The sequence below is a fragment of the Ochotona curzoniae genome, unplaced genomic scaffold, assembly GCF_017591425.1.
Source record: "Ochotona curzoniae isolate NIBS_2020 unplaced genomic scaffold, NIBS_Ocur_1.0 scaffold_3835, whole genome shotgun sequence".
Lineage (NCBI taxonomy): Eukaryota > Metazoa > Chordata > Mammalia > Lagomorpha > Ochotonidae > Ochotona > Ochotona curzoniae.
The window spans coordinates 7,678,251-7,706,019 of NW_024467114.1; the positions used below are offsets into that span (position 1 = coordinate 7,678,251).

At 39.2% G+C, this 27,769-nt stretch overlaps 1 protein-coding gene across 2 annotated transcripts; it reads left to right on the top strand.

The window, feature by feature from the left end:
• The first annotated feature begins 423 nt into the window (after positions 1 to 423).
• On the top strand, positions 424 to 27,676 carry PTTG1IP2 (PTTG1IP family member 2). 2 transcript variants are annotated; one of them, XM_040964990.1, is made up of 7 exons: positions 424 to 718; positions 6,789 to 6,835; positions 13,261 to 13,354; positions 14,640 to 14,733; positions 17,955 to 18,013; positions 19,973 to 20,039; positions 27,463 to 27,676. In XM_040964990.1, the coding sequence occupies exons 1-6, from the start codon at positions 568 to 570 to the stop codon at positions 19,984 to 19,986; spliced, it is 459 nt and encodes a 152-aa protein (XP_040820924.1). In that variant the 5' UTR covers positions 424 to 567; the 3' UTR covers positions 19,987 to 20,039; positions 27,463 to 27,676. The 2 variants fall into 2 exon arrangements, with proteins under 2 accessions (XP_040820924.1, XP_040820925.1); XM_040964991.1 differs by having other exon boundaries at positions 14,640 to 14,734; positions 17,947 to 18,013; positions 27,463 to 27,673.
• The last annotated feature ends 93 nt before the right edge of the window (positions 27,677 to 27,769 follow it).

Below are 27,769 nucleotides of genomic sequence, written 5' to 3' on the forward strand. Positions count from 1 at the left end.
TAATGCATGTTAAAATAAGTTCGTAAGCTCATAAGGTATTTTCCAATATATACTACAATAAATTCATAATTTTGAAAATAGGCTAGGCAAGTACGAAGTCAAGGCTTCACAGAGCTGAGGCTCTCACAAACTCGCCCCTCATCCAGAGACTCATTTTTAACTAAAGAAAGGTAGAACAAAGAGCTGTAACTGCTTACATGCCATCAAGTGTTAAAAATTAGATTCCAGGCTTTCCTCCAAAAGCAGTGGAGTAGCAGGGAAACGAAATGGGCTTTGGAGGGAAGTACAAACACTGTGATCAAGTCCAAAGGACTAACAGTACAAGGTGTTTGCGGCCAAGGAAACACAGTGTAGGCCAGGAGAGCTTTACAGACATCCTGCATTCTGACCAGAACATCAGGAATTCTAAAGTTCTATGGATTATGCTGGAGTCCAGGGCTCAGAAGGGGCCTTCTTAGGACTCGGGTCTACAATGGATTATGGTCCCTGAGTGGAGTCCTCCATTTCTACCTAATAGCCAGTCCCCATCACGTCCTCCCTGGCCGGAGTGACTGGGCCTCAAGGGCAATGTGCTGGTTGCGGGCATGGGGCCAGATATTCCTGCCAATTTTTCTCTCCCTTTTTCTCATCCAACTTCTTAGCAACGTCTCAGATAAGGGATTTCTCCACTTTCACAGCCACAGGAACTGGAAAGAAAAGCAATATTCAGTCGAAGATGGTGAGTGGAATTTACATGCTGGAATTTTCTTCTCAAATTCTTTCATTTGAAATAGGAAAAGTGAATTAAGACAATTTTAAGATATTTTTCTTCTTACTTTTTGCATGACTTAAAGCATATGAGGTTCTTACCTTGTATAAGCTGTTGCGTAAAATCCTAATTGAATTCTGTCTAATTGTCGTAGCTCCCCTTTCTTAGTGTTTTAAGGCCTTAGTTAATAAATTATTCATTATAATTTTTCTTAGTAACTAAATGTTTCAGTATGGAGGTTTCACTTGGATATCATATCTAACTAGGGAATTTAGAAATGGGGACCAGTGTTGTGGCATAATGGTTGGTTAAGCTACCATTAGTATTGCCATTATTCCTTAAGAGCTGTGGAACAAGTCTCACTGACCAGTCCACTGTGCAATCCAGCTCACTGCTAATGTGCCTGCAGGCAGCAGCAGATGACCCAAGTACTTGGGCTGCTGCACCTACGTGGGAGACTTGGATGGAACTCCTTGCTCCTAACTGGCCCAGTTGTAGCCACTGAAGCCATTTGGGAAGTGAACCTGGGGATAGATGATCTCTCCCAAAACTCTGCTCTCCCTCTCTCTGTAACCCTGCCATTCAAATAAGTAAAAATATCTTTTAAAAAAAGAAATGTTGAAATGTTAAATCTTGCTGAGTTGAATTCATGATCTTTGAAATACATCTTATGGTATCCTAAATGAAAACAAAGAGGCAGAATACAGATAGACACTGAATTATGTGGACAATGCTCTGTAAAGCACATGGTTGTGAATGCTATCTGATTTCCAGAGTATAAAGAATGCTAGTTTTTATAAGCAAACTAATCTTCTTGATTAAATCCAGACCCGCAGCTCTCAACTTTTCCCTGAAATAAGAATCTCCTTTGAGGAGTGGTGATAGGGGATTGAGTCAAAACATCTAGGTTGTTTCCTCTGGTTTCATTCTCCCACCCCCATAGATTATTCTTTCAAGTTTTTAATTTGTTTGAAAGGAAGATAGACAAAGGGGTGTCTCATGTGTTGGTTCACTCCCCAAATGCCTACAACAGCCAGGGTTCAGCCAGACTGAAGTCCGTAACTGGAATGGATTCGGAATCTCCCACATGGATTGCAGAGACCCAAAGTTCCCGCACCTCTACCTGCTGCCTCTCATCATATGCAATAGTAGGAAGCTGGAAATGAGAGAGAAGGTGGGACTCGAACCCAGGCACTTTAACATGGGTGTGATTGTCCCAAGTGATATCCTAACTGCTCTGCCAGATGCCCAACTCAGGTTTCTCCTACTCTTAAGTGCTTGGTCACCCCAGTACATACTTCAAGATAATGTTGCAGTGCCATCCTGGCCACTTTGTTCCCTGAGGTGGCACGCAAGCACAAAAATAAACCCTTCTTCTTGTTCCTTAGCAAAATGGAGCTAGAATGGAATTTTTTCCATGGCTTTATTAAAATACCAAAGAAAAACACAATTAGCAAAAGCAAAGCTCAAGAATCATCAGTAATGTGAGCTAGTATTGAAGGACTGTTCCTCCTGGGGCTCACGGACCATGATGCCTGTTTCTGCAGAAGCAGCTTATTTTTGCCTGGGAAGCTTGCTGGTCACTTGTCACTGATGGTCGGTACCCTTTTGCACTTGCATTCAACTCTCACACCTAACAAGAATATGATTTCTGACCCTTCCCTGAGATCCTTCCCCGAATCCTTGCTTGTGCTGAGGGGCAGCGATACACAGCACTTTGCAAAGGCGGCACGTCAAGTAAAGCCTCCTCCTAAGTGAGTTTCTTTCATACGCAGGGCGTTGAGCTCTGATATTCACTGACATTTGAGAGCTTAGTAATAAATACTCAAGGGATATGTTTCCAACTTAAATAGGAGTTTCAGTTAAGTCTTTTCAAATATCTAATAAACGAATAAAAAAATACTGAAACCCAGAGATTTTTTTTTTTACCAGAAGGAACCAGACAACAAAGCGGCATAGTCCAAAAAGCAGATAGCAACCAAAGAAAGAAATGGATAATGCTGGATCCAAATGAAATAGCAGAGTGCTACGCAGCTCCAAATGCAACCACTGCCCCTAAAAGTAGCTACTGAGCCACCAAAGTCAAAGCATTATTCTCTAATATTCCCACTCTGGAGAGGAACAATTGAGTGGGTGTCCTAGTCTGATTGAGCAGGGGAAATGCCCCCCCGAGGAGAAGTGAGTGAAATAAGATCCCAAATAGAGGACTTGATGCAATGCAGGTTCCTGAGCTGTACACTAAATTGGAGGGCAGATCTGGAGTTCCAGGAGACTAGCTTCATGGAAATGGGAAGCACCTCTAATCGCCTAGGGCAGAACTTGGCATTCAAAAGTGACAAAAATCTCAAAAAGAGACAGTAGAGCCAGTTATTCTAGCAAAATGTGGCCCACCTGAGTTCTTCTTCCTTGTCAGATGCTGAAAAGAACCAAATGAATGTCACAGAGCTGTATCTTCCTTGAGCAGAAGAAAAATCTCCGGGGCAGTGGTGACTGGCAAAGTGATCATGAGCCCATCACCGCTGTGTCAGAGCAAGTGGGAAGTCTGAAGAGAGCTGTCCACGCATACATAGCATGAAAATAAACAATACAGCAACTACGCAGATACTACAAGCGAATCATGAAATAAGAGCATATGGAAAAATACTGAGAAGAAAACTCAAAGATAGGTGAACATTTTCTGACAGCTGCATTGAGAAGTAAATGAGCTATAGACTCAATGAGATAAATCTCAAAGTCAAGAGGGTAAGCTATTACACTGAGGTGAAAAGGCAGATTGCTCTAGAGAAATACGTAGAAGGCCCAATAACTTCAATATGAGTGAACTTTCCAACTTTTCTGTTTGATTTGTTTATTTCTGCTAACAGTGAACACACCAGGAATATTTGTCACACAAGGTATTAAATTTTTTGTTGTTATTTATTATTGGAAAGACAGATTTACAGAGAGAAGGAGAGACATAGACGAAGATCTTCCATGTGCTGGTTAATTTCCCAAATGGCTACAATAGCCAGGGCTGAACCAATCTGAAGCCATGAACCTGAAGCTGCTTTGGGTCTCCCACATGGGTGTAGGATCCCAAGGCTTTGGGCCATCCTCCTCTGCTTTCCTGGGTCACAGCAGGGAGCTGGATTAGAAGTAGAACAGCCAGGACACACACTGGTGCCATATGGAATGATCCTGCGGCAAGGTGGAGGATTAGTCAGTTGAATCTTTGTGCCAGCCACTGCCAATATTAAGTTTGAAAAAAGAAAAGTTTCAAAAGGAGAGAGAAGGTATAAGAAAGAAAATGACGGAAAATTTTAAAGAAAATCTTTAAAGGTTTAAAACTAGAACATATAGGCTAAAAAAGCTGTGCTACAAAAGCAAAGACAAAAACATCTTGAAGAGTTTAACACAGACTATGTCTGAAAAAGATACTAAAAAAATATTATCCAACAAAATGAAAGATGAAACTAAAAAGTAAATATGTGCTTCAAAAAAGATTGGTAAGCAGAGAAACTAATAAAGCTTAGAGGTAATGCTAAATGACTATGTTAATAGCAACTTAAAATAACAACAGTGTAATAGTCATTAACAACTGAACAATTGCAATTATAATTTCATATGACTACTTCCTGAGATGTAACATTGGGAGAAAGTGGAGAGAGTAAGACATATTAGGATTATTATGAAAGTAGAGAATGTAGAAATGATTAAACTTTGATAGAAAGATGTACATATACTATCTTTAAAATTTTAAAGTAACACCTTTAGACTAGAAATAATTTCACTAGTGGAGGAAATAAAGAAACAACAAATGTACAAGTGCAAAAAGATTCTCCTTTCAAGTTGAAAAAGAAAGGCAAAAACATTAATATTGTATAAAATATGACTAAGTTATAAACTATTAAATAGAATGATATTTCATATTAACATATAATGCAGTATGCCAAAATGATGCTTTGTGAACATTTATTCATCCATTGTAGGTTTGAAATAGAAAATTTTAAAGCTGATAGAAAGTTAAAAGTGGACGGATTCAAAAGAACATGAATTCACTTCACATGCCTATATAAAAATCAAGAGATTAAATAAATAGAATATAAAGGTACAGCTAAGAACAGATAAAATCTAAGATTTTCCCTCTTAACTGTACTTGAAAAGAGAGTTCCCCTTAGCTGTGCTTGAAAAAGACTTATTATTAACCCATTATAATCCAATCTAAACAATATTTTTGCTTTGTTGTGTGGCATAGCATATTATTGATGTTGGGCACGTGTAGACCTTTGAAATTGCGATCTTTCGTGGGAGAAGCAAACATAACAAGATGAAGGATGGACGAATGGCAGAGCAGTTTTTTGAGCATGGGTAGAGGAAGTGGAATCAATAATTCAAGAAGACACAGAACAGCATTGCAAAAGTCACAAAAATGTAATCAAGACAAAAAAGCAAATATGAAAACATTAGACAATTAGGGTGAGAAATGTGGTACTTGACGATACTGTGGAACTAGCTCATAAGAAAGCATATTGACCATGTAGCATTGATTTTCCAATTAGAGCAACAATGATTACTGTGGCGATCTCTGGCTAATTATACAGATGCTCAATCCAACCTACTGGTATGAAACCAAATCTGGCCATTCACAGAAACGATGTGTTGCAAAGAGAACTTCATTTCCACGGTGGGTTTTTTTTTTCCCTCAAAAAACACATCTAACTATAACAGTTATGGGGAATACATCTGACAAATCCAAATTGAGGGATAGCCTACAAAATAACTGACCAGTATTTCTCATGATTGTCAAGGTCATGCAAAGCAAAGAGACCAAAAAACTGCTTCAGATCAGATGAGACATGACAATTAAATGCAATATAATGGGATTTTGGAATACAGGATTAGTATTAAAATTATAAAATCACAATAAGAAAAAGTAATACACCAAGGCTGGTTTCTTAGTTTTGACAAGAGTACCATAGACCATTGTTAGATCTTCACAACAAGAAACTGAGTGACACGGAAACAGGAATGCCTTGTATAATGCTTGCAATGGTTCTACAAATCTGGAATTTTTCCAAATCAGAAATGTTAGTTCACAGGAAATAAGCTATGGGAGGCGGGTTGGAGAATTCTGGAGAAGGAGGACCAGACCCAGGCTGTTTGTTTCTCTGCTCCGGCCTCTTGAGATGAACCTGCAGCCAGCGACCCAGGACGCAAGCGAAGCATTCCCCTTTTCTTTTCTTCCACTCAAGTTTCCCATGGAACTTCAAGGACATTTGAAGTAACACTCAATAGGATTGAATTTGAAAACTGAATTGTAAGTTTCTTTTCATAGCCAAATCAGATCCACATCCAGTCAAACAACTTGAAATGAAACAGAAAGGTCTGACCTTTCCCACAGAGCTTGTGTGCTCTCTCCCCAAATTAATAAAGTGATTTTATTGTTACTATATCATGAAACAACCAGACCATTAACTCCATTAATTTATTCAAGAAGATGTTAATCCATCCAAATGTTTTTCCCCACAAACTCAGTTTTCAATCTAGAACATTTATATACAAATGATACTATTTCCATTTATTTTACAAAACAGAATAATGAAATTGAAATTGGAAACATTTCGAGGAAGTTTTCAAGATTTTCTGGTAAAACAGGCAAAGGAATTGCTTTTCTTATTTTATATTTAAAGGACTAATTAGTTAACTAGGAATTTCTTGGCATACCAGGCTGAATAACAAATAATGTTGTTTTAAACATATGGAGATGTTGCCAATTTTTTTTCCTGTATTTTTATTTAGAACTTGTGTTATCTAAGTTGAGTGATGCCATTTCATGTATTTCTAAGTAACAGGAGAAAATTAGGAGTTGGAATGTAAACACTGTCTTTGAGGAAAATAGATATATGAAAACAATAAAGCAAAATGCTGGGGGATGGATGAATATGACTGTGGCAGGAATGACTAAATAAAATGGATTTTTATATAAAATCGAGCAATTAAGCTCACTTTTATGTAAAATTGAGCTTTGGTTTTACATTTTTGTAAATTTTTTTTCTTGTAGCATGTTCTCAACAGAAAAATTGTCAGTCGTGCACACAGGATAAGAAAGTAAGTTAACTTTCTTGTGAGGAAATTGTTTCAGAGATGTTATAAAATCGCACAATGTACAGTGTCATCCAAAAGATGCTAAACTTTGCTAACACCATCTTAAATAATAAGAACGAGTGACATGGTTAAGATCTATTTTTAGCATTTCAAACCAATTTTGAGGATCTGGAAATTAATTATGGAAATAATTTTGTGCAGATATGTACTTCCTTCTAGAAAATTATGCCTAAAAGAGAAAAACTCTTTGCTTGAAAAATTACGCTGAAGTCTTAGAAGGAATGTTTGTAAGAAAAATATACGCTTCCTGAGATGCAAAGTGTTTCTTTGTCACTTCTCATCCCTCCTGGCTGGGAAGAGCGACTCACTGTTGCTCAGCCACCGTCTAGTTGGGCTCCCCTCTCTGGTGATTTCATATCTGACTTCCTTATTCTTCCCTTGAGATTTTGGAGCAAAAGGGAGTACCATAAGGACTGAGGGCAGAGAGCTTTATATGATCCTTATAAACCCTTTCATTTTGTTTGAAAATATATTTTACATAGTTAATGTGTCTCTAATACCACAAATTCATGATTATACCTTAAAATGAGCAATAACTACTCAATGTCATTAAGCACCCTAAAAATAACCAATTTGTGTTATTTTTTTCATGTTTTGTGCGTGAAATCATATCCGTATGTTGCAGTCGGTTGATACACATCTTAAATATCTACTCATCTTTATATTCCTTCTTTTTTGTTGTTAATGCTACTTATTTATTACAGAGACTGAAGTGTGTGTCACTGCATTTCCTATAGTCTGAATTTTGCTGGTCATATCCACATGTCTGTAATGACATTTATCATGTTCTGTTACTGTAAACAGGTAATTACATATAGACATGTGATCAGATTCAGTGTAAAGTTGGGTGGCAGGAATACTTCATGTTGAGCCCTTTCCTTAGGAGGCAAATCAGGGCTATTGTCTAGTACTTGGTGATATTACTACCAGGGGAATTCTTTACCTTGAAAATTGAAAAAAAAAATTGACCATTTTAATAGTCTGACTTTTAAAAAAAATTAATGGATACTTAAGACGTTGCATATTTAGAAAGTGCCATTATGATCTTTGTGGATGTTTAAAAATTATTTTGTAGAGATAGACAAACACACATGATAGAAAAACTTCCCATCTGCTGGTTTACCCCTCATGTGCCCACAGGGCTTGGGTTGGGCCAGGGCAAAGCGAGGAGTCAGAAACTCCATCCAGATCTCCCATGTTGGTGTCAGAAACCAATCATCTGAGTTTTCACTGCTGCCTGCTAAGGTACATATTAACAGGAAGCTAGAATGAGGAGCCTGAGGCAGGACTCAAACACAAGCATCTCAGCTGGTGTCCTAACTGCTGGCCAGTGCCTACTACTGCTTGTTTGTTTTGTTTTGTTTTAGACAAGGAAATATACAGTATATTAATATTAGCTATAGTTATCTTACTATGCATTAGAACCCCAGACTCTAAGTCTAATGGAATAGCTGTTAATCAACCTTGCCTCATCCCTTTTGCCCTCACTGCTTTCTTTTAATCACCTTTGTATTTTTAACTTCTGTAAGATCACCATCTCTTATCATGAGAGAGACCCTGTGACACTTGTCTTTCTGTGCTTCTAGTCCATCCACACTCTTGCAAATGACAAGCTTTCATCCTTTGCTTTTTATGGCTGATAAGTGTTCCATTGTCTTTATCCACCCATCGGTTCATGGACGTTTGAGTTTTTTCATTTCTTAGCTCTTGTGGGTAAGGTTGCAGACAATATGTTCTTGAGTAGACTGATGTCATTTCTCTTGGTGTCTACCCACGGGTGGGATGGTTGGATCACATGGTAGCTCTGTTTTTGGCTTCTTGAGGAACTTCCATAATATTTTCCACAGTGACTGCAGTCTACCCAGGTTCCCCTTTGTCCACGTCCTCATCAGAACTCACTGTTTTGTCTTTTGATAGTAGTCACTACACCCTTGTGATTTTGGTGTTGCATTTCCCTGGTAGTGATGAGGGGAGCATTTCTTCATGTATGTAGCATCCATTTGTAAGTAGCCCTTTGAAAAATGTTTAGGTATACTGTCCAAAATTTTTTAGCTGTATTATTTACTTTTATATTAGTGAGTTTTGAGAGTTTCTCTATTTTCATGAGCTTTTTGAAGTTTTGTGTTGTAGGGTTTTTTTTATTGCAAAGCCAAGATTTTGATATATTTATTAGATACATCCTCCCTCTATTTCTATCTCATTATGCTTTCATGTTTCTCTTTTTTTTTAAAAAAATATGGGGAATGCTTATTATGGGCCGTTTTTATAGCAATCTTTGCCAACACCTGAGCTGCATATTGGCATGATTTTAAGGATCAAGTTTTCTTTGAGAAGTTTAAGACTAACCATCAAGTTCTAGTTCCCTCACTTTTCTTCTGAACCCGTGTACTGTCTTTTCACTTATATTCTCTTTTTTCAGAAGTCTATTTTCATTGCAAGGATATCCCATTTTGTATCATATTCAGAAATACCTGCACAGTCACAAATTCAAACTTAGCATTCTCTCTCTCTTTTTTTACTTGACTTCTTTCATTTTGAGTTCACATAATGTGGGGTGGAAAAAAACCAAAAACCTTATTTTTATTTGCAGGTTTATTCAACAGTTATGTTGCTGTCTTGTCTCAGAGTGCTGTTTAATCCTTAGCAAACTGATTTGGAGGTAGAAAAGACGCTCCATAATTAAATGTAATGACTTTTGCAATTAACCACTCAGTGCTTCTGAAAATTTACTCCTTCCTTGGTGATCTTGACTTTATACTCTGCCTTCCTTCTTCCATTATCATTTCTGTTTTCTTTGCTAATTTTAAATATTCCTGGTCTCTCATATGGATCAAGCACTTAAGCCATCCTTGGCTGCTTTCCCAGGCATGTTAGCAGGGAGCTAAGTTGGAAATGAAACAGCTGGGCTTGGAAAAGGCACCCAAAAGTATTTTTAATACAGTGACCTCAGCCAGGTATTATCTCATCTACAGTTAGAGTGTGTTAGTAGGAAGCTAGATCAGAAATGGAGCAGCCAGGACTTGAATCAGTGTCCATATGGGATGCTGGCACTGCAGGTAGTAACTTTACATGCTATACTACAGTGTCAATCCCAGTATCCATATCAAGCTAAAAAAAAAAAAAAAGCTAGACTTATTATTTTGCTTTTCCTGAAAAAGTTCTTTTTCTTTACTTCTTTATTTTGTCCCATTCTCTCAGACCCACAAATCTAAAAATCTCTCGTTCCTTTCTCTTCCCTTCCCCCCATCTGATGTCCATTGTTTCAATTGAAACAATTAACTTTATATACTTCCCCCTCCTGCTTCCTTTCCTAGTCTTTTCCTGATGCCTTGTTCATTATTTTAAACTAGCACTTTTATCATGTTACCAATTTTTTGACTCCCAGTTGTCAAGACAAAACACAAAATACAAACTCCTTACTTGGGCTGCAATTCCAAAGCCCATTGTAATCAAGGGAAGTTTACCTTCCAAACTATTCCACAGAGCTCCACCACGACATGCTTCCATTCTTGCCATGTGAATGTGTCCCCTGTCACTCTGCCATAGACCATCTGTCTGGGGACTTCCCTTTTTCTGTATAGATTTTGCACGTTTCTTAAGATAACCAAAATCTGTCATTTCCTGAAGGAACTCTTACAGAGTTATTCCCACTAGATTTGATACTTTTTTTTTTGCCGCTATTACATTTTGTATCTCTCCCACTAATTTTCATGTTATGATCATCTTCCATTTGAAGATCTATATTGTTGCTTGTAATTCTGAGCCTCCAGAAAGCAGAAGCAGTGCTTTAAACGTCTGCATGAACTGCTTCATCTAGTCTGTGTCCATAAATGCCATTGAAATAAATGCTGCTCTGCTCTTTCATTGCTCGCTGCTTTCCAAAAGCCCCTTGCACAGTAGCATTCATTTTCTACATTTATGCCAACACAAGATTAAACCATCCTATAGAATGCTAGCAAGTCATGAAATATTATCATGTACCTGTACTCTGCCTTTTCCCATGTTCATGGCATTTTCTTATTAAGACTGAGTTCTATCCTAAAAATGTGTACTCAGGCTTTCCCACAGAGCAAAGGTGACCATCCCCTTGAAGCCTGTAGTTGGCTTCTCAGTTGTCACACTCCTGAGGCTGAAGTTAGTAAGACTTTATATTTTTATATGTCATCTTTCTTTGCTATAAGAAAAAAAAATTCCACATAATTTGTCTTAGATCATGTATTACCAACTTGGGGATGCTGAATATATTATACTGTTCTTTTGGGCAATGTGAGTTCTGGTCTTTGAAGACTTTGGGAAGTCGGGTGGTCTTGGCTCTATGCACAGCAGACTCTCCAAGGATGTCATGTTCTCATTTCTCTCGTTCATCTCCTAACTATGCCTTTCTCTGTGTACTGACCTCATTTTCTCCTCAAGTAAGTGAGCATTCTCCACACACTGTGGAAAGGGCTGACTGCCAAGAGATTGAGCGCACCACTCCAAAACAGATTCAGATCGGCCCTATTGGGCTCTTATGTCCAATTCAGTACTAGTTACTGGGCCAGGAGGGTAGGCTACCCAGCTGCTAATGCCTGGATCAAATGAGCACTCCAGTAGCAGGAGAGGGCTGTGGGAAAGCTGACTGACATCTGCAGAACCACACAGAGTTGGTGGAATGGATCCACAAAAGAAGAAAGCATGATCACCAGAAAGATGATGATGTGAGACACACAGGTAGACATTTTAAAAATTACCTCTGTCGGTGTACTTCACTTTACCATTGGCATGTGTATTCTGTTTCCTCATCCCAACATTTTAAAAAAGCTTCTGCCAAAATAATGCAAGTAGCCTTCAACTGAATTTGTACTTATGTAATGTCAGTGTCAGCTCTTGGCCTGGGCTCCAAGTCTAAAGTCTCACACAAATGAGCATTATTTTGTGTGTGTTTGAATGTAGCTCCTCACACTCCTTCAGGTCAGCCGTGTACTCAATTAAAGCAATCCCCAAAGATCCACTATTCAACAGAAGAGAGAAAGCGGTGTATCAGCATTTAACATTTCCATTTTAAAAAGAATAGGGTAGCCTATGGTTCTGTAATGTATTCTGTGTCTATAATATGTTGAGTTTCCCTGACTAAGCAATGAGCTGTTGGTTACCGATCTGGCTGTCTCAGGCTTGGCCAAAGGAAGCACCTCCCTTTTCCATGGCTCTCTCAGCTTGTAGCAAGAAAGAGGCATAGGAGAGAACACCTTCTAGGGACTGCATGGCTTTAGGAGATCATCTGCTTGGACGTGGTCGCTGGGGCCCGAGAGCCAGCTTAGCAACTGAGCAAAGAGCAACCTGTCTCTATTGGATTCTGGCAATTTATCTTCCTTAAAATTCTTCCAGCTGCTGTGAACCTGAGTCACAGAAATTCTGAGAATGAATAACTAGGGACAGAAGTCTGTGGGTTATAGTCCTTGGATCTCAGTCTTACCTTTGCATTTCCAGTTCTCAAGCAGCAGTCACACAGCACATAAACCATCCAGCTTCTGGTGGCCTTTGACCTTGGCTAAGGTGAAAACAAAAAGCTGTTCTTAGGCAAGGTCAAAGGCGTGGTCACTATCTCTGCTTTTTTTCAGGATGCATCTCAAGAAGTGATTGGCGGGTATCTGAGATCTACTTTATGGGATTTATTACCAACACAGAACCAGGCTGCTTTGGTTGGAACACAAGCTCCCTATTTCATAGATATGTGATCATATCATATAAACCATTGAACTGTCCTTGCCCATATAGTGCTTCACTGTCCTTGCCTGAAAGTAACAGAAATTAACAGAATTTAGCAACAGCGCCCATATGGACTACTGGTACTGTAGGGAGCTGAAATGTTTTGAGTTTTGTTTGCTAAATGCAGAGACTGAGAAAGGGGTTCAGATGCATGTGATGTTTGAGTGGCTGTTCTTCAGCATTATCTCAAAAAGGAATGAGGGATCCAGGGAAGATACAAGAGCCCCCGCCCCCCAAAAAAGGTTAGGTCTTGGCTCAAGCTATCCATGGCCTGAAGCAGGGGTAGCCCTTGAGTCAAAGGTGCATTGTTTTGGAAATCTGTACCAGTCACTGACCTAATGGGTAGTAGCAGAACAGGAAGATGGCCCTGACCCACTAACAACAGTCATTCAAGAAGAGGGGAATGAGTGGGGTGGCCAGCAACCACTGTGTGTCAGGGTTGGGCACATGAGCCTGGTGAAGGGCTGGGCTGGCCACCAATGTTATCGACTTCAGATAACAATAAAAAATGGTGATGTTGATAACCGCTTTTGCTTAATAATAGTTATGGAAGCACTGAAAATGTACTGAGGTTTTATTGTTATGCTTGAACGCTGCTTTTATTTTTTTCTTTTCAAATATAGTGTGTTTGGTGCAATGAAGACAGGATCTGCAAAAAATATTGTTTTCCACATTTTCATTGCCGAATCAGTGCTGCCTATTGGACAAACTGTAAAAGTGAGTTTTCTAATTTGAATTTTGTTGTGCTTTATTTCAGTTGACTAGGACTAGAAAATGATAATTGTTTGAGCTGTTTAAAGGATTGAAACGTATTACATTTGCTTTACAAAACTGTAGCAAGTTCAGGATTATTCATCGGTGTTTCTCCCTGATCCAGGCAAATTGCTTGTTTGCAGACAGTACTGGTTCACATCAAATCCACAGTTTTGAGTAGCGCATGCTTTGCCATTCTACTGGTTAAAATACCTTTAATTTCATCTGTAACATTCTCTTGGTTAGACTGTCCATAACTCAGGTTAGACGTGTATGTTCTTACACTGCTTTAGAAGTCCCTGGAGGTTCCTGTGCACTAGTCCTGGTCTGGGGATATATTGAGATCAGGAGCTCTACTAAACAGCTCTATCTCCTCAGCTAATATGTGCCAGCCTGAGAATTGGCATTCCGAATGACACGTACCGAGGACAGGAAAAACATTAAATTATCCCTGAGTTAACTGTATTTGTAATAGACTTTTGGCATGCCCTGTTTTACTTACCAAGGTGGGTAAATGTACTCATATTTTAAGGAGATTTCCCAAGAAGTGGAAGCAAAAGGCTTTCCAGCTGAACTTGACCTGAATGAGAAACCCAATCTAGAACCACTAGTTGATTTATCTCTTCCTTGAAGTGAAAAGATGCAATTTGCCTTCAAATTCCTGTTTGTTTCGTTTAGTGTCAGTTACTTAAGTTGTCTGTTTTTGCAGCTTAGAAAGCAGGGAAGAAACTGTGCCCTTAACTCGTGTTTTCCCCTTTTGGTTTCACTTGATAATATTCCATGGCATTCTGAGGGAGAATGTCTTAGAAACCTGCCTTCCCAGCAAGCTCTGGGTTCTCTCCTTGATAAAGAACTTCTGAAATACAAACATCAAACCATTTCTTGATATCTATATGTGTCCTCAAAGAAATGGCAACTTAAGGGATCTGAGGTTTTATTTTTGTGAAAAGTATGCATTTTAGGGCTTGGGGAAAAAATAAGCCAGTGATCCAATAGAGTGCCCCTTGGAGACAAAGGACTCAATAATGCTTGCTTCCAGTAACCCGGATTACCAGTGATAGTGAGAGTGAACCCAGATGCTGGTGGTAGTTATTTAATGAAAATCCTGTTGGAATAAATGATGAATGCTATTGTGTCATTTCTAGTAATGATTTGTGAGTGTGCATTTAAAAATCAAACTGCATGATACTAGAAACAGTAAAACTATAGGACAGCAGTAACGGTCTGCGTATTTCCTTTCCTGTTTCAGTTGACGTGTTTGGAATCCTGATGCTTGCCCTTATTGCGGTGTTAGTTGTGGTGCTCCTGTGGTACTGCTGTGCCTATCACCTTTATATGCAACAGTAAGTTCATCTTATTCTTCATCAGCATGTACTTGGCAATAACATCAGTAGCAAGAGTGCTAAGCTAGTTAGTAGAAATGCTTACCTCTTTATGTAATAAAAGATATTTATATGTTAAGGAGAAAAAGTCAAAAAAGCACAGACAATTATAAAAAATGAAAAGGTTTAACATTCCTCTCCCTACCCTCCCCCCAACCTCTGCTACTTGCCTCCCAGAAGTAATCTTGTCGGTCTGATTTTGTTCGTCATTCTTTTGGCTGCCTCCATTGTAATTAAACCAGATGGCTGTATAAACATACCAAGAAAATGCTTGAGAAAGAAGTTTTTAAAAGTTTTTTGAAAGTTGAGATAACAGCGTTATTACAAAGGTGTATATAATCAATTTCCATTGATAATAAAATTGTGGTGTAATATATTGATATGAATATATACTAGTGTTGATATAATACAGATAATATTATAATTACAATTTTAAGAATCAAAAGATAAGTTTATTTTGGCACAAAAATTTTAAAAGCTACATACATGAAGAATCTATAACAAGTTTATGGAAAATATATATTATGGAAAAGCTATATGTGGATTTCAAAACTTTTTTGCCACAAACTTTAATTCCATGGTTCCATGAACTTTTAAATTAACCTCAGCTCTTCTCTTGATTAGCATTAGGTATGATTTACTGACTGCCCATCATGAAAGCCGAATATTTTTCTCCCAATGTGCTTTTTTTCTGTTATTTTAAAAAAAGAAAATTCAAATCCCTTTATTTCCTTCCATCTGCTCTCTCTTCGCTCTGTTTCATAAACTCTGTATCTTTCTCAGTAATTTGACCTTACCAAGTGAGTAACATTTGTATTCAGTGCCATGACTATAATTACGTTCTAAAATGCTAATTCTGTAGTATGGGTCTAAAATTGTTCAACGGGGGCCTGGTGGCGTGGCTAGCGGCTTAAGTCCTCGCTTTGAACACACCGGGATTCGATATGGGCGCCGGTTCCAATCCCGGCTGCTCCACTTCCCATCCAGCTCCCTGCTTGTGGCCTGGGAAAGCAGTCGAGGACGGCCCAAAGCTTTGGGACCCTGCACCCGTGTGGGAGACATGGAAGAAGTCCCTGAATCCTGACTTCGGATTGGCGCAGCACCAGCCGTTGCGCTCACTTGGGGAGTGAATCATCGGACGGAAAATCTTTCTCTCCTCCTCCCCTCCCCTCTGTATATCTGACTTTCCAATAAAAATAAAATTAATCTTTAAAAAAAATAAAATAAAATTGTTCAACTGCTGAAGAGACTAAAGCATGTCATGACTGTGACGACTGCTCACCTGAGAACCAGGATGGAAGTGGAAGGTTTACGTCCACATTCCTGTGTTTCTTGGAAGAGAATTCTCAAGTGTCAAGATCACTTGGATTCTTTCGTTAGCCTCCGTAACCAAAAACCATGCAGTATGGCAACTCATTTTATGTTTATATCATAATTTTGCTATCTAGACTTTGCACTAAAGATTTACATTATCCCCGTTGTTTTTGCTAATAAATACACAAGCATATTTACTCTCATCACTGTTCACTCATCTTTTTATTTTTTTAGAGATTCATTTGTTTTTGTTGGAAAATGAGATTTACAGAGAGAAGGAGAGACAGATTTTCAGTTAGCTGGTTTACTCACCAAGTGGCTGCAGTGGCCAGAGCTGAGCTGATCTGAAGTCAGGAGCTAGGAATTTGAAACTTCTTCCAGGTCTCCCACGTGGGTGCAGGGTCCCAAGGCTTTGGGCCGTCCTCGACTGCTTTCCCAGGCCACAGACCGGCAGCTGGATGGGAAGCGGGGCCACCAGGATTAGAACCGTCACCCATATGGGATCTTGGTGCATGCAAGGAAAAGGACTTTGGCTGATAAGCTATTGCACTGGGCCCTGTTTTATCTGTAATTTTAAAAAGAATCTTTGAATGCTGCATACAAACATAATTCTAATCAGTTATGTGTTTTTGAAGATTTGTTTTATTTTTATTGGAAAGTCAGATACATAGAGACAAGGAGAGAGAGAGAGGAAGATCTTCCGTCTGATGATTCACTCCCCAAGTACCGACTTTGGGCCATCCTTGACTGCACAAAAAGGGAACTGGATGGGAAGTGGAGCCAGCGGGACTAGAACCGGCACCCATATGGGATCCCGGCACATTCAAGACGAGGATTTTAGCCGCTAGGCTACCACGCCAGGTCCAAACCAGTTATGTTTTAACTGAGCTTTTTGACCACCATCTCTTTTTGAAATATGTCTTGTTGAGATCTTCTTGACCTTGTTAATTCAGTGAGTGCCATATTCTGGCAGAGGGATTTGTCCTGTTAGGGACTTACCATATTCACAATCTAACAATCCATGTTGGATTATAGAAACATCAGGATTTCTTTTTAAAGATATCATATGGCCAGTGAAGCATCTTATTGCTGGCTGTTGCTTTTGGCCCAATATCTAGTTATCCTGTGGATATGACTATAAAAGTATAACACATTTTAAAGTGGTAAATGTTAGAGAACAGAAATGTTTAGTGGGCTGTGTCCTCACCGACTCCTCCCCTCTCAGCTACTCTTTTGGCAGGTGCTTATTGTTTGTTACACTCTAGGGGTATTAAGGTAAAAAGAAAGATCAGATCCTTGCCTTCATGGAGCTTACCGTTCTACTAAAGAGACACAGTCAAGTCAACCAGCAATTAATTTTATTGCTAACTTATTAATAGTTGAAATGATATGCAATTACTGTAGTTGTTTCTTCTTCTTTTTTTAATAGATTTTATTTATTTATGTAAAAGTCAGAGTTACAGAGAGAAAGAGACCTCCCATCTACTGTCTCCATATGGCTGCAGTAGTCAGGGCCGGGTCAGGCCAAAGCTGCGGGAGCTTCCGTAGGTCCCCATGTCAGCGCTGGGTCATTTGTTGCTTTCCCCGAGCCATTTGCAAGGAGCTGGATTGGGAGTGAAGTAACCAGGACCGACTGGCATCCGTGTGGCGCTGCAGACAGTAGCTTTATATGATACATCACAAGTGACTCAATTGTATTTTTCTTAATCAAAAGCTTTAATTCTAGTGAGTAGATAAAAGGAAAAAAGTCAAGAATAGTAAAATAATGCACTAATATGTTCTGTTTAGTGAAATAAAAATAATTCCAAGTATAATCTTAACTATTTCGAAAATACATCTAATTCTATATTCATCATCATTTTGAACAGACGTCAAGCCTATTTTTATGGAAGAAATGAACCAATTCATGTTCACAACTGGGATGCTGGCAAGTGTTTTCATTTACTTGATAAGTTGTCTCATGCCTTTTCAGCGATTAACAGCTGGAAATCTTTCCCTTACTTATTGCAAGCATCGTAACTGAAGATCAGGTGGGAAACACAACAATGGACTTCATCTTTGTCTCTAAGATGCACATTTGTAACCTCAATAGCTCTCCTAGGAATGGTAAAACACACTTCTGGTAGAGAAGAGTTAAAAATTTCCAACTCAGTTAGGGATCTAACAGCTTACCCTGTTCTCTCCGTTCCCATTCCATAAACTGAACTCAACAAAAAGTGGCCATTGCTTTAAGAAACCCTTGCAGGCTTTTTCTGAATTGATTTCATAGTTACTTGGGTGACCTCTAGTTCCAGTCTTGTTACTTTGATTTTTGAAACTTTCTTTATTTTACAAGGGTCCCACTTAGCAATGCTCATATGTTGATTTCCTTTAGCTCATCATCCATAATTCCTGGGAGTTTTTTCCTTCCCCACTGTTCTTCCCAGGATTGAATCCTGGAACCCAAATGAGAGTCAAACCATGGCCCCTTGCTTAATGAATAATTGGAGCACTAAAATGATAGATTGGAATAATATGGCTGGGGAAAGGGTACTACAAGATTCTTTATAATTATTGTTAAACATAACTTTGAGGATATAGGGACAGATTATCTAGTGCTTAGGCCTGTGGGGACAGGCCAAGAGGATGTGGCGAGGCCTGAAAGTCAATCCTTGAGGCACTAATATCTGAAAAAGGAGCAGCAGAAGCCCCGAGGGGCGAGCAGGAGATGTGAAGCACATACACGTGCAGACTCCTTGCCAACTCTGTAGTTCTTGTTTTGTAGAAACTGCTTTACTGGTAATGGGATCACGAGGTGTTTCAGCAAGCTATTTCAGAGGGAGCTGAAGTGCGGGGTGATGGCGGCTGCTTCCCAAGTTTGAAATCAGACCGGAAGACTACCGAGAGTGATGCTGCATTTCGGTTGTTCTCCTGTTTTAAATTCCACTGCATGGTGTTCTAGGAGAAAGTCTTTGAAAAGAACACAAGGTTGAGTATTTATTTTAGGTAGAAGCAGTTATATATTCACAGGTTGAGAATAACTCATCATGTCAGATTCATCATAGGAAATAAAATGTAACAAAATTCACAAGGCAAGATTGTTTTCCATCCATGAGCGTGCCCAAGAGGGGACACCTCCATTAAAGGACTGAGTTAGGGAAAGTGAATTGTGCAAAAGAAATCGAGAGACGAATGGGAAAGTGAGACAGTGATGACACAGAACTCAGGAGAGCAGGGTCTGAGTAAGGACGGAAATTTACGAGTATCCTTCAGACTTAGAAACTGGGGATTATATGTAACCTCTTGGCGGATAGAAGTCTTACAAATGTTCATGCAAAACACAGAATAGGCAGATTTTTGACTTGGGGAATAGGAAAATCTAAAGCCTAAAAAAGGTAATACACATTGGGTGTTGTTTAACCACAATGCTGCTCACCCAGGAAGGGGATAACCCTTCATCCACACTTTTTTCTTGAAAAATGAGTCAGAAGATGTTTTGCTAATACGAGTCAAGGTTTCTGTCACTGGAGATGACTACTGTTAGTTATCATCAAAGACTTGACCATTTTCCTCAATTCCTCTTAATGTTACTCCAAGTCACAATAGCACTACATTTAAAAATAACACTAACAAATATATCAGAATAGTCATTTATTCATGACACTTTTTATGTCTGACATTTTACAAAGTTTAGGTAAATTTTCATTGATATTTTCTAGAGTAAAAGAATAGTATATGTATTCTTTATTTATACAAATGAGATAGGCTTTAAGGTTTCAAAAAGTATAATTTTTTTAATAAACTGAAAAAAGGAGCTAACGCACTACTTGCAAATCAACTATCTTGATAAAACATTGCCATTTCTTGAAAGAATCTGAAAAGGTAAATGTATTTTCTTTTTCCAAAGGATTCGAGGAGTAGAAAATTAAAAAGACAAACCTTCCAGAGAGAGGAGGAGGAAGTTTCCTTTATGGTAAGTTTTGTAACTATTATGTATGATTTTTTTGGTGTTCATTTTCCCCCTCCTATTGAGTAGCTTTTTGAGAGAGTAATCAGAGTTATCAACTGCCCAATCCATCTTCTTATGGATCTTCTGTCACCATCTTTGGCATATCGGGTGGTTAGCAACAGTCACTTAGATTACAAATTTGGTGTGTGTGTTTCGACAAGTTAAAAAGCAAGGTGTACTTCACTGCCGCTTTCTACATTCACCTGTGTTAGTCATACTATCTAGAGTCATACTCCATAATCACGTGGTTTTGGAAATTGTCACCGCAGGTTAATAGCCAAGGAAGGAATGGTGAATTCAGGCAGCTTCCAGAAAAGAGAGCACCAAAAGCTAGAATGATCTCCCAGGACAAGACAACCCTTACTGACCTTAAAAGTAACTCTAGTATCACCATACATCACCCAAACTGGGAGAATTTTAAGAGTGAGGGGTATCATTTTTTATGGCCTTGTAACATATATATAAATACATATATATCACATTTTACTTATCCATTCATCCATTGATAGACTCCTAGACTGATTCGTGTCTTGTCTGTTGTGAACAGTGCTGTGATTAACACGAAAGCACAGGAGTCTCTTCTCTAGGCCAATTCCGTTCCTTTCAGATGTGGCCTCCGAAGCAGCATCCTGGGCTCGCATGGTGCTGGAGGTTTATTTTTACTTTTCCATGTGTGATGTTGGCATCATGTCAGAGTGCCTGTTAAAACTAATTTTGCTGTATCACATGAATCTTGGTATGCTGTCTTAGAATTTTTTTCTTTCTTTTTGATTTCTCTTTTAACCTGTTGGCTGTTTAGGATCATGTCGTTTAATTTTCAGATTTCCTGCTGTTGTTTTTAATGTCATGCCATTTTATCAGAAAAGAGAATAGTTGCAATGACTTGCACTTGTTAAATTTGTATAACTTGTTTCATTTTCTAACATGTGAGATAATGTTTCACATGCACTTGGGAGTAGTGTTTATTCTACTGCTTTTGGGTAAAATTTCGGTAGGCCCATTTGGTGTAAAGTGTAGTTCACATAAAATTTTTTTCATTGATTTTCTATATGGATAGTCCATCAATTGTTGAAAGTAAGCTATTAAAGTTCCCTACTTTTGTGTGTTATCTGTCTCTTCCTTCAAATTATTGATATTTGCTGTATATATTAGGCTGCCATTGTTGAGAGCATATTTATAATGATTATTCTTGGGAAATCAACCACTTTATCTCCGTATGTTGACCATAATGTGGCAGTTAGCCACCTTAAATGTATATGGATTGAATTTTTCAATCCAATGACATATAGCAGCTAAATGGATAAAAAGTAAAGACCCAACTATATGCCTGCTGCAAGGGACTCACTTCTTATTAAAGGCAGAAAAACTGCAAGTGAAGGTGTAAGAAAAGATAATCTATGTAAAAGGAAACCAAAACAGAACAAAAGTAAGTATACTCGTATCAGACGAAGTACGCTTTTGGTCAAAAAAACTGTACAAAGGGACAAGGTCAGTATGTAACAATAAAAATTCAATATGAAAGTTCAATATGAAAAATTCAATTTTCAAAGTTCATTTACATACCATATATATGATGTGGCATTTTTCATAGATTAAATTTAAATTCACACTGAAAAAGTTTGTGTACATCTATTCACTGCTGTTGGTCTAATTACTCCCGATCCCATAGTTAAGTGTGAAGGGTATATGAGTTGCTTTAATATGTTGTGATGGTATTCATTTCTCCCACACCTCAGTTACTTTTCTTATTTGCATTTCTGTTAATTTTAAATTCAAGCAGAATAAATATTGGTTGGTCACTTTAAACTATGCCAGTACCAGAAATTACACAAAGTGAAACATTTGTTTTCCAGAAAAAATAACCGTTTTAGAAAATGTCGAAGGTACTGCATGTGAAGCAGTTAATGTATTTATGAAAAATTTCTGTGATTTGTTTCATCCTAGTGATAGCCTCATGTCCTCCTCCTCCTTCTTGCTTCTCCTTCTTATTAATTTAAAAAATATTTATTTTTTAATTTGAAAGACAGACATACAGAAATCTCCTGTCTGCTGATTAACTCATTAATTGCTCACCATAGCCAGGGCTAAACCTTCTATCTGCTGGCTCATTCCCCAAATGGCCACTACACCCAGAGCTGCACGAACCCAAAACCAGGATTCAGGATGCGGGAGCCTTTGCCGGGCCCCATGTGGGTGCAAGGTACCAGGGCTTTGGTCCATCCTCCACTGCTTTCCTAGGCCATTAGTGGAGGTGCTGAATTGGAAGTGGGGCAGCCAGGACATGTTCAGGGACTCATACGGGATGCTGGTGCTTACAGATAGAGGATTAATGAGCTGAGCCATTGTAGCAGCCTTTCTGTGTACATAATCAGAGAACTGGATCAGAAGTGGAGCAGCCAGTGCTCAAACTGGCAACTGTATGGGATGCCAGCATTGCAGGCAGCAGCTTTACTTGCTGTGACACAGCACTGCTCCCTAATTTGTCTAGTTTTGCTTTTTTTCCTGTGCTTTGGAGATCTTATCTGAAAAAATCGTTACATACATTTGTGTTCTGAAGTATTCCTCCTAACTTTTTTGTTGGTTTTATAATTTCAGGTCTTACATTTAGGTCTTAGTTCAGTGGGGTTTTTTTTTAAAGATTTATTTATTTTGATTACAAAGTCAGATATATACAGAGAGAAGAAGAGACAGAGAAATATCTTCCATCCAACGATTCACTCCCCAAGTGACCGCAATGGCCAGTGCTGCGCCAATCTGAAGCCAGGAGCCCACATTCTCTTTCAGGTTTCCCACGTGGATGCAGGGTCCCAAAGATTTGGCCGTCTTTGACTGCTTTCCTAGGCCACAAGCAGGGAGATGGATGGGAAGCAGGGCTGCTGGGATTAGAACTGGCACCCATTTGGGATCTTTAGGAGTTCAAGGCGAGGGCTTCAGCCACCAGGCTACCAAACCAGGCCCTAGACCTTACTTCAATGTTGAACTGATTTTTATATATAGTAGAGTTTAGGAATCTAAATTCACTCTTCTGTAAATGTCCAGTTTTGCCAGTACCATTTATTAAAAATACTATCCTTTCTCCAGTGAATGTTCTTAGCACCTTTACTAAAAACCAATTGGCTATGTAGTTATGAATTAGTTTTGGGCTTTTTATTCTGTTCTGTTAATATGTGTTGAATTTTTTTGCCATTACCATGGTTTTGCATTTATCATAGCATTATAGTATCCTTTGAAATCAGGCATAACGATGACTTGAGTTTGATTTCTTTCTGTTTGAATATTTTTGGCTGTTCTGGGGCTTTTGTGATTTCATATGAATTTAGGGACTTTTTCTTCTTTTTTTCGGAGGGTTAAATTCTGAAAGAATGTCATTGGTATTTTGATGAATATTGCATTAAATCTGTAGTCTGCTTTAGGTAATGGGGACATTTTATTAATATTAATTCTTCTAATTCATAAACAAGGAATATCTTCCTGTTTTGTGCATGTATGGAAATGGGCTTTGATTGAGTTAGTAGGAGAAACTGAGAAGTGGAATAGATGGATTAGAGAGGAGATACACAGGCAGGAAGCTCAGTTAAAAAGACACCATGAAAATGAGCCCAAAGGAAAGCCCCCCGAAGTGTAGAGTACTGGAGACTGGAAGGTGACAGGCTTGAGTGACATTTCAGATAGTCAATCCACTGGAGAGGGCTTCAAGTTTCCAGCCTGGCTGACGTGAAGATAGTGATGCTATTAATATAAAGAGGAAGTGTGAAAGGAAAGGCAAACATTTTGGTGGGGAGGAAGAAGTTTAGAGATTGAACTTGTACTAGCAAGGTAGGGTTGTGTCTGGAGCTGGACACTGGTGGACTGGAGATCGCTATGGAAGGAGGGAACACAAAGCCATGGAATGAGTGAGAGTGATTGTGGTGTGTGCAGAGAGAAGGTGATTCCTCAGGGTGGTCTTCCTCTGTAGTGCATTTATAGCCCTGCGGTTCCCGCGAGTGGCAGGAGGGACTCACAGGAGGGTGAGGGACACAGTGCTGAGCTGTCGGATAGGAGGAGTCAGGAGCGCTGAACGCCTGGCACAAGCAGAAGTTGCTGACATGCATAGTCTTTGCTAAAAATTGCAGCAGAGCTTCTAAACTGTTGGGATGTTTCAAGGTATTAAGTATTTTGCTAAATAATAAATCTTCTGAGAGCCGAAAATTAGATTGTAGAGTCCCCAAAATACCTTGAATTGCAGGATACATTTTAAATACTAGCAAAAGGGTCATGCAAACGCACAAGCTGCAAGACAGTGGTTGCCTAGAGCACACTGTCCAGAGAGAAGCTGAGCAATGGCCAGGCTCTAGCAGGAAAGCACACCATGAGCCATTAGGCGTATCCACCCGATGCGAAGGAGCTCAGAATCCCTGACTGAAACTGGCCTTCCCGTCGTTAGATGCTTTCCAACCTGCTGTTGGCCTTTCCTTCCCTTTGGTTATCAGCACCTGGTTTATCACGCATATCATCGAGAGGAAAAAAAGAGGAAGAGACAAGTAATCACTCATGATTTTATATGTGTCTCATTTTCCAGTACCTAGATCTAGAAAATGTCACTCTCTAGACTGAATGAGTGAATCAGACAAACAAATCATATGCCTTTAGTGACATAAAGAAGCATCTGCCTGCTCCCTTTAGTTGGCCCTTTGCAAATATAAGGCTTGAGTTGTGTGTGTGTGTCTGTGTGTGTGTGTGTTTAGATAAATACTCAAAAGGGAATATCATTGGGAAAGGAAATTAATTTTTAAGTTTCTTCAGTGCAAGAAGTTCGAGTAAGGAAAACTATGGGCTGAGACCATAATAAGCAGATACTGAATTAAAGAATTCACCAAGGGGACTTCACAGTAAAGTCATTAATAAAATTTCAGCTGAGGTTCTCCATAGTTATATTTAAAAACCTGTGTTACAGCTCTCATTAATTAATAAGTACTCATTAACAAAGAAATAAACTATTTTTAACCTTAAAGAGTTATATATAACACTTCTGGAAAATGTTATTGCAACTCAAATAGCTATCAGGATAACTTTTCAATAACTTTGTTTTACAGAATCTGAGGGCTGTAACCTCTCGTGTTTCTCCTAGTGCTTTGCTCCATCGTAAGTATCTCAGTCATGGTCTCTGGGAGAGCCTCTGCACTCCTGGAGAGGCAGGATTTTCTCACTGCGCCGTAGACACTGCCTGAGCCATCACTCGCCAGTCCAGTCTCTGCTGGGGAGTGTTCTCATCTCACCCACTGATATTTTCAAGGGTCAACTTTTAGAATTTCTCATATGAGAGATTGCTCTCTTCAATTGCTGAGAGAGCAGCCGCTAGAAATAGATAATGAATGAAGTGCTAATAATGGCTTAGACAATAGATCTGTGGGAATTAATATATTTTTTACAACTTGATTACATACTTTCTTTTTTTCAAAGAAAAGGTCTGTTTGAAAGTGAAAGCTATAGTGAGAAAGGGAGACAGAGAGAGAGAGCTTCCATCTGCTGGCTCACTCCCCAGACAACCAAACAGACCCAGAGCTTCTTCGGAATTCCTTTGTGATTGTCAGGGCCCCAAACACTTGGGCCATTTTGGTTGCTTCTCCGAGGCCATTAACAGAGACCTGGACCGGAAGTGCAGTAGTGAGAATATAAACTGATATCCATGTGGGGTACTGGCATGGTAAGCAGTGCCTTAACTCGCAATGCCACGGCACTAGCCCTTTGATTGAATGCTTACACCTTTTCTAATAAGCAGGGACCTTCACTGTTCGGACTGAAGGGAGGAAGCAGCTTGTTGTAGCAGAACAAAGGCTATTTCTGGCACACAGAGTTTAAGTATTTTTCTCTATAGGTTTGATTTCTTTCTGATAAGGGACTTTTGTATCAAATCCTAACATTCATCTAAACCCTAAGCTTTTTTAAAAGATCATCTTAACTGCCATCTCTAGATCTCTTAAGCAGTGGTCTGCTGTTCTCTGCTTTATTTTCTCTCCTGAATGTAGAAATGTGCTTTTACTTAGAGTGTAGGACCCCAGCTCAACACTGCCTGTCTTCGATAGATTCCATTCATCTTTCCCTGTCTCAGTTTCCTTATCTGTAAAATAAGTAACAAAAAGAGTGACTCATTCGCATGTTGCAACATAATGAGATAACATGCACAGCACAAATAAAAATGCCTCGCACCTAGTAAATGCCACTGGCCATGATAGTGTGTCACCATTCCTGGCAGATAGTGGCACACACATGGACTTGAATAGTCGTGATCAATTGGAACCATCATTCAGCTGATCTGAATCCAACAGAAGTAAAGGGAGGCAGGAAGGAACAGATGGAGCTAGATGGAGTTGATGAATAAGCATGTCTTAATTCTTTACTGCATGCCAGGCACGAGGGACACAATATGAACAAGATAATGTTCTCTGCCTGAGGGAGCTTATATTCCAGTGTGTATGTGAAAAGGTGAGGGGCAAAGGAAAATAATAATCGTGACAGTGCAGGGAAGAAAAGGGACTCAAGTTGTGGGAAACAAGGCTGGGAGATCTACTAAAGACAGATGGGAGAGGTCTCCCTGAGAGGAGAGATTGATCAGTAGGACAAGGAGTCAGCCATGAGGAGAGGCAGTGTGGAGCATGCTGGGCAGAGGTTCCGTGGTGAGATGGAGCTTGGACGACAAGGACACGGCAAGTGGAGACACAAAGGGATCAGTCTGTGTAGGGGCTTGCAGGCTGCTGCAGAGAACCTGGGCGCCACTAGACCTGATGAGAGAATGTAATTTCTAGCCAGCTTAATTAAAACTCTGTGAGATGTGGAGAAAGATTTGAAAGCAGACATTTTAGATGAAAAAGCAGAGACAATGGAAGCAAGAGCGAGCCTGATGGAGTTGAGGAGTTGCCTCAGGGAATATGAGAAACTGTTTTCCTTTTGGAAAGTGTCAGTCTGTGGAACAGCTGCTGCTTTGCAGTAATGGACTTTGACAAGATTCGCCTCCATGCAGACAGACTTGGTGACCTTTTAGAATAGACGACTCCCTTACTGCCACGTTGAGCCTTCTGGGACGTTAATGTGCAGTGAGCTCTCCAACCTCGCTGCTGAGTGGTTTCATCTCATTCTCTTTCATGTCAGAGGAAGGACATAAATCATTTATGTTAGCTTGGGTGATTGAAGAAGCTTTTCATTTCCAATTTGCTCTGCTGTGTGTGTGTGACTAATTTGAGTTTATAATCATTATTACACATGGACAGCTCTTCCGCGGGATGAACCAGGAGTTGGAAAACATAATGTTTCTATAAAAGTTGATGTAGTGGCCTTGAACTTAAGCTTTCTAGCCTGAATGTGAAACTTGAGAGTTAACATTGTATTCCGTTCCCGGTAACAACTCTGTCCTTTTTCTTTCAGGTTATTAATCATCCTAACAGCCTCTTTGAGAGGGACTTAACTTCCAACTTCTCTCAAGTTAAAAATTTTAACTCAAGTGGACATTTCTGTAGAGTATTTGTTACTTTTGCATAATTTTTGCAGTAATTCAAGAGTATAAGGGTTGGAAAAAGGCTCTTTAAAGAAGATTTTTGGTTAGTTAAATTAAAAAAAGCTTTTGAACAATCTCCTGCCCGCTGATTTTGCAATCTTCATATTTTTCCCTTTGAATATGAAGTGGGACCATGTTCAAGCACTGGCATAGAAGCGTATAGATGT